The sequence below is a fragment of the Argopecten irradians genome, chromosome 7 (assembly GCF_041381155.1).
Source record: "Argopecten irradians isolate NY chromosome 7, Ai_NY, whole genome shotgun sequence".
Lineage (NCBI taxonomy): Eukaryota > Metazoa > Mollusca > Bivalvia > Pectinida > Pectinidae > Argopecten > Argopecten irradians.
In genome coordinates this window covers 34,541,054-34,553,927 of record NC_091140.1, presented here as the reverse complement: position 1 = coordinate 34,553,927, position 12,874 = coordinate 34,541,054, and the positions used below count along the sequence as shown (strand labels likewise).

At 34.9% G+C, this 12,874-nt stretch overlaps 1 protein-coding gene across 1 annotated transcript in view; it reads right to left on the bottom strand.

Moving 5' to 3' along the window:
• Positions 1–12,874, bottom strand: part of LOC138328245 (carbonic anhydrase-related protein 10-like) — a 97,410-nt gene that overhangs the window by 23,738 nt on the left and 60,798 nt on the right. Inside the window, exon 5 of the mRNA XM_069274960.1 lies at positions 11,366–11,461. Within this exon, the coding sequence (XP_069131061.1) occupies positions 11,366–11,461 (96 nt within the window). The remainder of the gene's footprint in view (positions 1–11,365; positions 11,462–12,874) is intronic.

Sequence of the window (12,874 nt, the reverse complement as noted above, 5' to 3'; positions counted from 1 at the left end):
ACATATTTGTTTATACATGATGATATTCTAGAAAGTTCTATAACCTAAATCAACGATATGACCTTTATAGGATGTATTGATAATAAAGCTATAGGAGTTATCTCCCTTATCTAATAACATGTATTTAGTGTCATACATAACAATAATCATAACCAGAAGATTTTTTCTTCATGTGAAGTCTTTGTACAGACGTGTAGCCAGTGTAACATGACCATACCATACGATGGACAAGAGGCATACCTATTAAACACGGGGAAATTTCTAGTACACTATGACGTGATGAGAGACTACATGTATCAATTTTCCAATTCAAGGTAGGCAGGTTTTTTATGTTTTCAGAAAGAAATATTGATTAAACATTATCATTTATAAATGAGGTTGTTAAGTAGTGGACAGAATCTAACAGAAAGCATAATCAATTCATTTTAAACTCACCTGGTCGGAAGGACCTAGACGAGCTTTCGCAATACCATTGTGTCCAGCATTTATCTGTTGTCTGCCCATTAGCCTCGCGGTGGCCGAGTGGTTAAGATGTCCCGACATATTACCACAAGCCCTCCACCTCTGGGAAGCGGGTTCGAATCCCATGTGGGGCAGTTGCCAGGTACTGACCGCTGGCCGGTGGTTTTTCTCCGGGTACTCCGGCTTTCCACCACCAACAAACCTGGTACGTCCTTACATGACCCTGGCTGTTAATAGGACGTAAAAATAAACAAATCAAAACATTAGCCATTGATTTCTCATTTACAACAGCTTGTTTAAATCTAAACAAATATGACTGGTAGTATTATGGGTTGGGGACTCTAAATTCTACAAATGATTGCGCTGACCTGCCTGGGGCCTAAGTGGAAGGGCCAAAATGGACAATAGCAAATTTACTAAAGCTCGCTAGCCATTTACGTTTAATTTTCTGCAATCCAGTTAACATTCCTATTCCAATATTTGACAACTGAATGTAGTGTAATGCTTATATTTGTATACATGTATATCATATATGTATTTGATACACATTTTTGTGTTATATTCTATTAATTTTTTTATTAGATGTACACTCTCTGCCTTCTACAACACTCTATGTAACCACCAGGAGGATGCAGGAAATAATCAGTTTCCAACATGTTACATGTATTTCCACTTTAAATGGAGTTGGTAATTTTTCATAAGACTGTTGGATATACAGTATGAAAAGGCATGTACTATGTATGATATAATTCTGTCCATTTCTACCTCAACTGGTCCAAAGGAACTAGGTGAGCTTATTCGATAACACGATAACTCAGCAACCGGCGTCCGTTGTCCATCCTTCCACATTTGACAACTTCTAAATAACCACTGACTGGAATTTAACAAAATTTGACTGGTAGCATCTTTATGGGTTACTGACTTAAAATTGTACAAATGGTCATGCAGATGTCTCTGGTGCCTGAGGGGCGGGGTCAAAAGGGGTCAAATTGGTTATTTTCATAAAAACAACTTCTCTGAAACTAAGCATGGGAAAGCACTCATAATGTAATGGATGCATCCTTATAGTTTTGTTTGTTTGTTTGATTAATTAACGTCCTATTAACAGCTATGGTCATGTAAGGACGGCATCCCATGAATGCGGTGTGTTGCGTGTATGTTGTGCGAGCTGCGTGCTTTGGGAGACTGCGGTATATTCATGTAGTGTCTTCTTGTATAGTGGAACTGTTGCCCTTTTTATAGTGCTATATCACTGAAGCATGCCGCCGAAGACACCAAGCAACACACCCCACCCGGTCACATTATACTGACAACGGGCCAACCAGTCGTCCCACTCCCTGTATGCTGAGCGCTAAGCAGGAGTAGAAACTACCACTTTTAAAGACTTTGGTGTGTCTCGGCTAGGGGACAGAACCCAGAGCCTTCCTCACAGGGGCGAACGCTCAACTCAAGGCCAAAAGTGAGGCGGTGCCAAGGGAGGCATTAGGAAAGATAAAGTGAGTTAGGAAGAAGAGAAAAGATAAGATCCTAAATTTAGTCGCCTTTTACGATCATGCAATAGGGGCAGCAGGTACAATTCTAATGCCCTACCTGCAGGGCTGAGCATCCTTATAGGGTGGAGATTTAAATTTGTACAAATTATTGGGCTAACCATACGAGAGCCTGAGGGGCAGGGCCAAAAGTGTTCTCTGAAACTAAGCACGGCATAGCACTCATAATGTTTGAGGGGCAGTGCCAAACGGAAGACTTTCACTTAGCATTGACTACCACACATAGTCATATGATATTGATAGCATCATTATGTGGTTGGGTTTAAAAATAAAACTGACTGTGGGATCAAGTTTGCTATTTCTGATTTTAAAACTTTTTGTGATAATTAGTTAAAAACAATAACACAAGGTGAGCAATACAGGCCCTCTTGGCATCAAGTTTAAAGTTTTTCAGGACATGAAAAAGATTTAGCAGCAAACTGTATGATTCTGCATAGCGAGATTATAGATAAAGGTATTATAGATTATTTAGATTTAAATGCAAGTAGATTTCAATTTATTGAAATAACTTATATATAAATATTATGTATATTTATATGTATCAAGTAAGAATTGTTTACAATGTTATGGTATTAGGTTGCTCTGTAGATTCACACATACAGATAAAAACAGTGGTCAAAATGTGAAAATATTTATTACAAAAGGTGTAATATGCCATTTTGGCATCTGTCAATTTGAATTTGAAAGACCATGCAAAATAAGCAGTGTTGTTTTTTGATCTTTTGATTTTTCAATTAGTTTATTTTGTTTTAATTGTATGTTGAAGCAATACATGTACATGCATGCAACCATATTATATTATATTTTGTTTTACTTCTTCAGCCTTTCTTTGTGACATGCCATCATGTGGGAGGGAACCAGAGATGTTACTCTTTGATGTAACCTCCTTGGCCTTTCAGAGGGCATCACTTCCAGTGATTACAGAAAAGGCAGAAGATGATGAACCTGTTTTAAAGAGTGGGAGATAAGTGTTAATAGTTGTTCTTCAAAAAGGAAGATTTTTTGGTAACATGTTTAATGTGGATAACATTTATATCAATTATGGAACTTTGTTGAGGTCCATATGGTGTTATATCGCCCCAGTAGAATAAATAATTACCGAGGCAAAAACTGAGGGCATAGCCTGGTGTAATTATTTTAAATTCTATAAGGGCGATATAACACCATATGGACCAAAACAAAGGTCCTTAATTTTGATATTAGATATGTTGTTTCTCTAAAGAAAATACCTCCAAAATATGTCATATGCAAATGATTTAAAAGTAAAACGTTAGCCATAGTATGCCACCTTGAAGACAGCAACATTTTGGCAAGGAAGTTCCCCAATGAATATTGAGTCGGTGTTCCTAAAAATGGAAACACTGAGTCGATATGCTATATATTGAATATCACATGACCATGTATTAGCCAATGAAAATAGTTGGTAATCATATCATATTAATGTATATTTATGATATTTTCATTGACCTTCACAAGTTATTATGTAAGCATGTTATAAAAAATGACATACGCATTGTATTGCTCTTAATGTGTGTATGTCATTCACTAACGTTTTCCTAAATTGAAATACAAAATAGATAATAAAAGTATTTTGAAATAAATATATCATGATAGTAAGATTATGGTTATATATATATATACTTGAGTTGATTTTAATTTTTTTGTTTGTTTACCAGGTACAATGATCGGATTTTCATATCAGACAAAACTACAAGATCTCTTCTAAGATCTTTCGCCAAAAGTGATAGTATATTGCAGGAGGAGTTAGCAATCTTGAGGCAAAAGGTTTTGCAACATCAACCCTGCTTGTTGCCACTGCTGCCAGAGTTGCCACTTTATGTTGAAGTACATGGCTCTAGCCATAAGGAAACAAAAGGTATTACTTATATGAGAAAGTAGAAAAACACCAAACCAATAAGAATGAATACTAAGTGAATATTTGTAGACCATTGCACATTCCAATGGTGAAGTTGCTATGATTAATATTCGACAAAGAAAGCATAAAACTTTGATAGTGTGTATGAGTTACAGTAGACATTTATGAAACCAGTGTCTACTCAATGTGTCTGTTTTCTTTATTTAAAACGTAAACCACCTTAATTTCACCTGTATGTATTACACTTATATATCATAGACCACTCCTACATGTACATGTTTTCTGCAAATGTTCTATGCTTTTTTACCAGGAAATAGACCTTAAATAAACAAACTGTAATGATGATATTTTGTTTTTTATGTCATCTGCCCCGAAGGGTCATTTTTTTTGTTTGTTTGATTTATTAACGTCCTATTAACAGCTATAGTCATGTAAGGACGGCCTCCCGTGTATGCGGTGTGTTGCGTGTATGTTGTGCGAGGTGAGTGTACTGTGAGACTGCGGTATGTTCGTGTTGTGTCTTCTTGTATAGTGGAACTGTTGCCCTTTTTATAGTGCTATATCACTGAAGCATGCATAAAGTGATGAAGGGCTACCAAGTTTATTCAAAGGACCTTGGCCTTTACTAAGGGTCACAGGGATCAAATAGGCTGAAATCTTTAAATGATTTATTGTTAATAACTATATATAAGAGGACTAGACTGGATATTTGACTAATGATGGTGGGGATAAAGTGACCTTCATTCATTAATTGCATATATCAGAACCTGAACTTCTTGTATTAAAAGAGGTATTTTGTATTGCCTTAATTGTTGGTACTTAACCATATCCTTTGAGGTGTTGTATTATACTAACAGTCAGATGATTGTTAAGGCCAATGGGCCTCTTGCTTTACATTCTATCTAGTCAAGCTTTTACAATTACTAAGAATAGTTTGGTATTACTTTGTAGATCCTAAACTCTTTCGATACCCTCCAGAGTACAAAGAGCTGTTGGTGTTGTTGACTTGTCAGTCTCCTATGTGTGCAACTGTGCACTTCTCAGATGTAAACTTAATTCTGGAGCTGTTGGAGCTACCCCAAGAAAGTACAATACCTTCCATACTAATGGCTAATTTGCAGCAGAGAATTCCAATATTGTTCGATATTCTGAGCAATATTGGATATGTCCCCAAGATATTTATACCTATCTTTGATGACATATGTAGAAAGGTTCGATCCCCGTTTGTTCCCTCCAGTGCTACTGTTGAATTTACCCATCATCATCATCCTGGACCTGACACATCATCACCACTGGCATACTATCCATCACTTGCTGTGGTTAGAAGAAGGGGAAAGTATGAGGCAGATAGGAAAAGAGCAAGTGGTTCATGCAGGAAAACTGTTGGAAAGCATCCATCCTTGTTACCAGGAATCTTTAGTCTTTTGTCCACATGGTAATATAGGTTTTTATTTGTTTATTTCCCATTCAACAGATCAGTAGGTCCACTTACAGAATGGATAATAAATTAATACATCCAACATGAATATGAAATAGCACATAAGTTGTAGGTAAAAGAGAAACAGAAGCAAACATCCAGTTACAAACTAATGTAAGATTGTCTTCAAACAGGTTTTAAATGTTACAATGAATAAACAAAACATATCACAGTCAGACGCAGAGTTAATAATATTAAAACTAGATTGCATTCAGTTTAAGATACTGTGCTGTCTCACATTAACTCTACTACGCTGGCAATACAACTGATTGGAACGACTTGAACGTGAATTACGACTAGGGACTAAAAACACAATTGGTTGACTAGGTAGGAACAATTGTAAGTACTGTTAACACAATTAAAAAGAAAGACCATGTCTTAAACATGTCCGCCTACAATCCAAGCTAAAATGTTTAGAGATGTCAGTATAAGACATAGAATTGTAATCAAATTAGGCCTTGAACCATATAAACTTCAAAAAAGTTTGTTTGACAACTTCTACATGATAAATTTTATATGTTTGGTAAGGAGACCGAATCTGACTGCAGCATACCAAACGCTTATTTTTTAAAAATTATTTTATCATTAGTATATAACTGGATAGTTTACATGGACCTTTTAGTGAAACATATATAATATCATAGGCCCACATCAGGATGCATGGCCACTAATAGCCCTAATAGGCCATGGGCTAGGAGGGTCCCACATGCACCCCCCCCAAACCTCCGAACCAATATTTTTCTTAACCCTTATGACCCACTGATCACAAATCAAAATGTTAACATTGCATAAGTTGGGATGAACTTCCGGTTATGACGTCATCAAGATGGCCGCCATCTCAAATTTCACTAAAAAATGAAAAATAGTCATAACATTGACATTTTTCAACCGAAGTAGTCAAATGAGGTATCAAAATGACCATAATAGAACACTAAAACATATCAGGGCCAAATAACCAAATATATGTAGTGATTTATACGCAGGAAGTGAAAAAATAGGATTTTAAGCTCAAAAATGGTAATTTTTTAGAAAAATTTTCATATTTTGCTTGGCGCAGTAAAAACGTTTTCCAACCGCAAACTATTATTTCTAATTAGTTTTTTGTCCACTTATAAATCAGTTTAAACAAAAACAAGAAAAAAACAATGTTAACATTGAATAAGTTCCGGTTATGACGTCATCAAGATGGCCGCCATCACGAATTTCACTAAAAATGAAAAATATTCATAACATTGACATTTTTCAACTTAAATAGACAAATGAGGTATCAAAATGACCACAATAGAACAACAAGTACATATCAGGACCAAAACATCCAATATATGTAGCAATTTGTACGTAGGAAATGAAAAAAATAAGATTTTAAACTCAAAAATGGTAATTTTTCAGCAAATTTTTCATATTTGTCTTCATGCAGCAAAAATGTTTCCCAACAACAAATCATTATTCGTAATCAGTTATTTGATCTCTTATAAATCAATAAATCAATGAAAACACCAACAAAAATTAAAATATATAGAAATGCAAAAGATAATTATTGTTATACCCTCATTAGGTTTACAAAACATCACCAGGTGCGTATAATGGGCATATGCTATTTTTCGAACTCGAAACCGCTGACGCTGACCAGCGTCTCAGAAATAATTATTACAGCACAACACCTACTGATAGAGTAACAAATGTAACCTAAGCCTGTGTTTCTCTTTATATCATTTTTCAGAACGTTTGTGTCTTTGAAAATGAGAACATTCATTGTTTATTTCCTATGCATATCATAGGCAAAATGTTAGATGGTTACTACAGTGTCACATATTTCTTTCATTGGTTCTTTATGATAACCATTATCATTGTACGTGCTTTCTCGACTCACTGCTCCATCCACTGAAGAGACTCGGCATGTCTGGTAGCTGGTAGTCCAAATTATCAGAATAATCGAGATATCAGTATCAAATTCGTCGAAAGCCATAGCGTTGTCTTCAATGTCGATGAGCTGATGTGACAATACATTACCAGTGTTGTTCTAGCCTGTCATCTTTCATAACCCATCCTTGGCCAGAGTTCATATCAGGAACAATAGGTTCAGAGATGTGGGATCTCCCTCAGATTCTAACATATCGTATATACTGTTCCAGACTTCTTCGGCATAATGGAAACTGCACCAGATCCACATTATTCGAATGGTGGAATTGGTTCTCCTTAGCACATAGCTCCATAATTTGAAGTACCATTCATTAATCTAGTGGACCCTCGTGCGCCCATAAATGGCACAGGTGATATCATCGAGGTCATTAATGAGGCCATTAATGTTAAATGTTTTTCATTGGTCTGACTTTTCCCACTCCCTTGAAGGTGCTGGTTGTGTCACATCTGGTGTATGCGTAAAGAGACCATTGAAGACTCTCCAGAAATAAAATTTTCTACAGTGCTTTTCAGACTTGGCAAATAGTGGAACTTCACTGCAGACCTCATTTATGACCTCAAAGAATCCACCTGTGCCATCTATGGTCACTGGAGGTTCACAAGAATGAGGAATTGTGCTTCATACGAAATAAGGAGAACCAGCTCAAACCTTCGCAGAATGGGGATCTGATAGTCTGGAACATCATATACGATATTTGAATCACTAGGTTGGAAACAGGAAGAGCTCCTACATCCCTGACACTGATGTTTCTTATGTTAACTCTGGCCATGGACGGTTGACAAGCTACAACCACGATGGCAACCCGGTAATGTAATGTCACATCAGCTCATCAGCTCATCGCTATCGAAGACAAAGAACTAGTGAAAGAAATATGTGACACTGTTAAGTAACCATATGACATTTCCTGACGTTATACACAGGAAATAATACTGGATGTGCTCATTCTAAAAGGCACAAAACGTTTCGGAAAGTGTCATGGTATTTACGGTATGACAGAATTACCTCAGTTTTAATTTGATACCATATAGCTATTAGTTGGCATTTTGCAGTTATAATTCAGTTTGAGACGCTACTAGTGTACAACATTTCGAACATGAAAGTGAATTATTTTGAAGTCCAACTTAGATATTCAGCCAACCTAAAATTCTTTGTTAAGATTTAAATTTTCAATAGCCACTATTCAGGAAATTCTAAGACACCAGGAAACTGTAGTCTCGGCGGTTTGGGAAAAATACACTATCATATGACCTGTATACGCAAACGGTGATGCTTTGAAAACCAAATGATGGTATAACAATAATTCTCTTTTGCATTTCTATATATTTTGTTGTTGTTTTTACTGATTGACAAGAGATTAGATAACTGATTACGATCAATAATAATTGTTGGGAAACATTTTTGCTGCATGAAGACAAATATGAAAAACTTGCTGAAAAATTACCATTTTTGAGCTTAAAATCTTATTGTTTCATTTCCTACGTACAAATTGCGACATATATTGGATGTTTTGGTCCTGATATGTACTTTTTGTTCTATTGTGGTCATTTTGATACCTCATTTGTCTACTTCAGTTGAAAAATGTCAATGTTATGAATATTTTTCATTTTTTTTAGTGAAATTCGTGATGGCGGCCATATTGATGACGTCATAACCGGAACTTATATAATGCTAACATTGTTTTTTTTCTTGCTTTTGTTTAAACTGATTTATAAGTGGACAAAAATCTAATTAGAAATAATAGTTTGCGGTTGGAAAACGTTTTTGTTGCGTCAATCAAAATATAAAAATTTACTAAAAAAATTACCATTTTTGAGCTTAAAATCCTATTTTTTCACTTCCTGCGTAAAAATCACTACATATATTTGGTTATTTGGTCCTGATATGTTTTAAGTGTTCTATTTTGGTCATTTTGATGCCTCATTTGTCTACTTCGGTTGAGAAATGTCAATGTTATGACTATTTTTTATTTTGTAGTGAAATTTGAGATGGCGGCCATCTTGATGACGTCATAACCGGAAGTTCATCCCAACTTATGCAATGTTAACATTTTGATTTGTGATCAGTGGGTCATAAGGGTTAAGAAAAATATTGGTTCGGAGGTTTGGGGGGGGGGGGGGGGTGCATGTGGGACCCTCCTAGCCCATGGCCTATAAAAGGGTCTTCATGAAATCAGTAATTTGTTTTTTGGGACACTGAACGAACAGTTGTAGTAAGGTATGGAATTCTACAGTGACCGCTATGGCTACAAAATTCAAAAGTCATTTGATCTCAATAACAATAGCCAGCAGTATTCATTACTGTTATGAGTTAAAGAGTCATCACAAATCTGAAGCAACAGATTTTAAAAATGAGAATGCAAAACGAGATTGATAATTCTGTAGAGTCGAAAAAGGTATTTGCTTAACATTTATACCTAACTTATGACCTTCTGATCAATTTAATTGAAGTATTTAAAATGTTTATTTCATAACGCAGGTCGTTTAATACTTAAAGTTTGATGTATATTTACCTAGTAAATTTGAAGGACACTATTATTTCTTGGTAGGAATATGCTATGGATTTGAGGTCATGATAACTGCTGAATCTTCCAACGTGCCTTATTCATTTCATAAAACAAGATTTGAAAGCGAGTATACTTAATGAATACAAAATCTTGTAAATACTTGAGACACAATATCAAAATTTAGCTGGTTGCTTGTTTTCAAATATGCCCTAGGAAGTTTGCAAGTGTTTGAATTTGACATGAATCTATTTATTACAAATTCCTGCAAGTACTGTATTACTCGTTTATATGAGAGGTCGATAATTCTGACTTATAAGATAATGCGATAAATATTCAACCACGCGATGTCCGCAATGTCCGTAATAGGTTTTTTCGTCTTAACCTCATTCAGTTTTAACTGATAACAATTTTCGTATATGACTTAAACTTGTCAATCGTTAATGGTTAAAGAGTTATGCCAGACCTTGACCATATAACATTATAGTTTTAATCATAAGAAGGAATAACATCGTTTGCTGTACCGCCGACAGAGCATAGATAATATCTATCATTTAAACAATAATTGATGTATAATCGTGTAAAATATGTGTCTAATTAACACAAATATATAAATAAATTGTTCTGCTGTTGCGCAATCAGTACATCATTCCAAAAAGGGCATGGTGCACCTCAACAAAGGACCATACTTGATTGATAGATATTGTTCAGATCATCAGATGTTTCTGAGATAGCACTGCGATACAAACCAGCATAAACCCATAGCATTTGGTCAGTGTGACATAAAACAGTATAGTCCTACTTAAAATGACTCTACATTACCATGAACCAGGAAATCGGTAAACAAGTAAGCATGAAATAGCATACAGAATTCACCTAAAAACTCCTTAGATTGCAATATTCACCCAAAACCTGTTAAATTCTCATGCATGCCTTTACTATTAACATGAAATATTCTGGTATTTCTGATATGACATCCCATCATTACAGATAACTCTGGCAGTAATTTATCTTTGTTGCCTAGTTACCGGACCCGCATACAATCATTTAGGTTCACAGATTTCCCAATTCGGTCGCTATTTGTTATTCGCGTTCAGTAATTATTGTGGATATTAATTTGAAAGCAAAATTACTTTAACAGCCGTCTTTAGATGTGATTGTGAAATGATGTAACGCTAACCTGTATCCTAAACAGATGAATGGTTTCAAGGTTGGTTAATCTGTCAAAATGTCTGGCGAGTCTTATATGCGGGTGTATCATTCAATAAAACAAATTAAAATGCAACAGTTCCTAATTTTAAAGTTAAATCATTCACCAATTAACCAAATCGATATTCCCATGTTTTAGTGCTATTTTTACACACGTGACTTTGTTCAAACTTGCACACTAGATAAATATGCCATTCCCATTAATTTAAAACGCCCTGTTATATTCCATCGGAAATATTCGTAATTTTGTTTTCAACAAAATTCTACAATCACTTTATTTCGGTAGGAGTGCATGATTTAATCAAAGAGCTTTTGTCATTATATTTTTATAAAATAGACTCTCTTTGCAAATGAATACTTCAATACTTACCTCTAAAAACGTTGAAATAATAACTACTCCGTTTGAGGAATTTTCAGCTTTTGACATATTTTCATATAAATCACCATTATATCCTATCATTTGCATCTGAAAAAACATAAACGTAATTTAATAAACAAAACTCAACCAAACACTATCTTAAGTATTTGATAGCATTTGTATTAAAAACCTGGTGAAAATGTTCTTTGTAAGTAAGAGTATAATCTAACTGTATCTTTGCTGATGCAAAACAGGATGATTTAATAATCTGACTGCAGGTTAATTACGGTAAATTCGTTGTTAGAACCAACTTCTTTCCGCTGATTATCGATTAAATGGTACATGTGCCTATAGTCCACCGTTGCATATTACATAGTTAGCTCCCTTGTGGGTATTTATCTATTATGACGTCATTACTTTCTGAACGAAATTCACGTCGTCGTCTCTAAAATATATGACGTTACGCTCGTAAACACATAACAATTTACAAGGAATACATATCCGCAAGGACAGATACCTCTGTAATATGCAAATATGGACTAGTCATGCTTATTTTACTGGTTGATTTTACGTTCAGTTGAGGTGTACACAGGAAAACAAACTAGATTTCCGAGCACTCCTTTTAACGCTGCCGTATGTTGTTTATGTGATTTCTATATCGCTATACGATTCAAAACAAGGCGATCATAGTTTGACAGGTAAACATTATTATACATTTTACATTATAGAAAATCTCCCTAAATCTATTTCATTGTTTTCCCCGATATTGATATATAATAACACTGGAAATTATTCCTGCTTCAATATTCGATATAAGTATCAGATAAATATACATCTGGTAGAAGTAACTTAACCGTAAAGATTGTGCCAGTGACGTAGATAGGGGGACTTAGCCATTCCGCAGATGAGCCCCTTTCACATTTATGGAGATATGCGTGGTTATTTCCTTAGAATCACAGCTTGCACGATAAGCTATATGGAAAGCCTTTCAGAAGAACAATGAGTGATGTGCACAATAGGTGGATGAAGTAAAATATTGAACACTATAACTATCTATTGTCTTTAACGGTCTTAGATCAGACATCTTTCGTCTGTTTATATGCTGTTCCGATTAATATGAAAATGCCTAAATCAGCAGGAGGTTTATCTCGGATTCTGGCAGTGGAAGTTATTTACGTATATATTGCGGTACATCGATTGAGAAATGCATGTACCATTAAGTCTCTGGATAACATTCCAATTAATATTGTCTGGATAATATAAATAAAAAAGATCTAAATAAACAGATATAACAGTTTCTATGAATAAAGTACACTAAAGTTTGGATGAAGTCGACGTGATCATAGTGTTTACTATGTCACATGCATGGAAATTGGTTATATTATTCAATAACCATGTAATACTATGAATTTTTAATTCAAAACAGGTTGATTGAAATTAAGATAATAATTCATATTTTCACTAATTTCCTTAATAAAATTCGTGATATACGAATACAATTATAATTGACACAGTAACCGT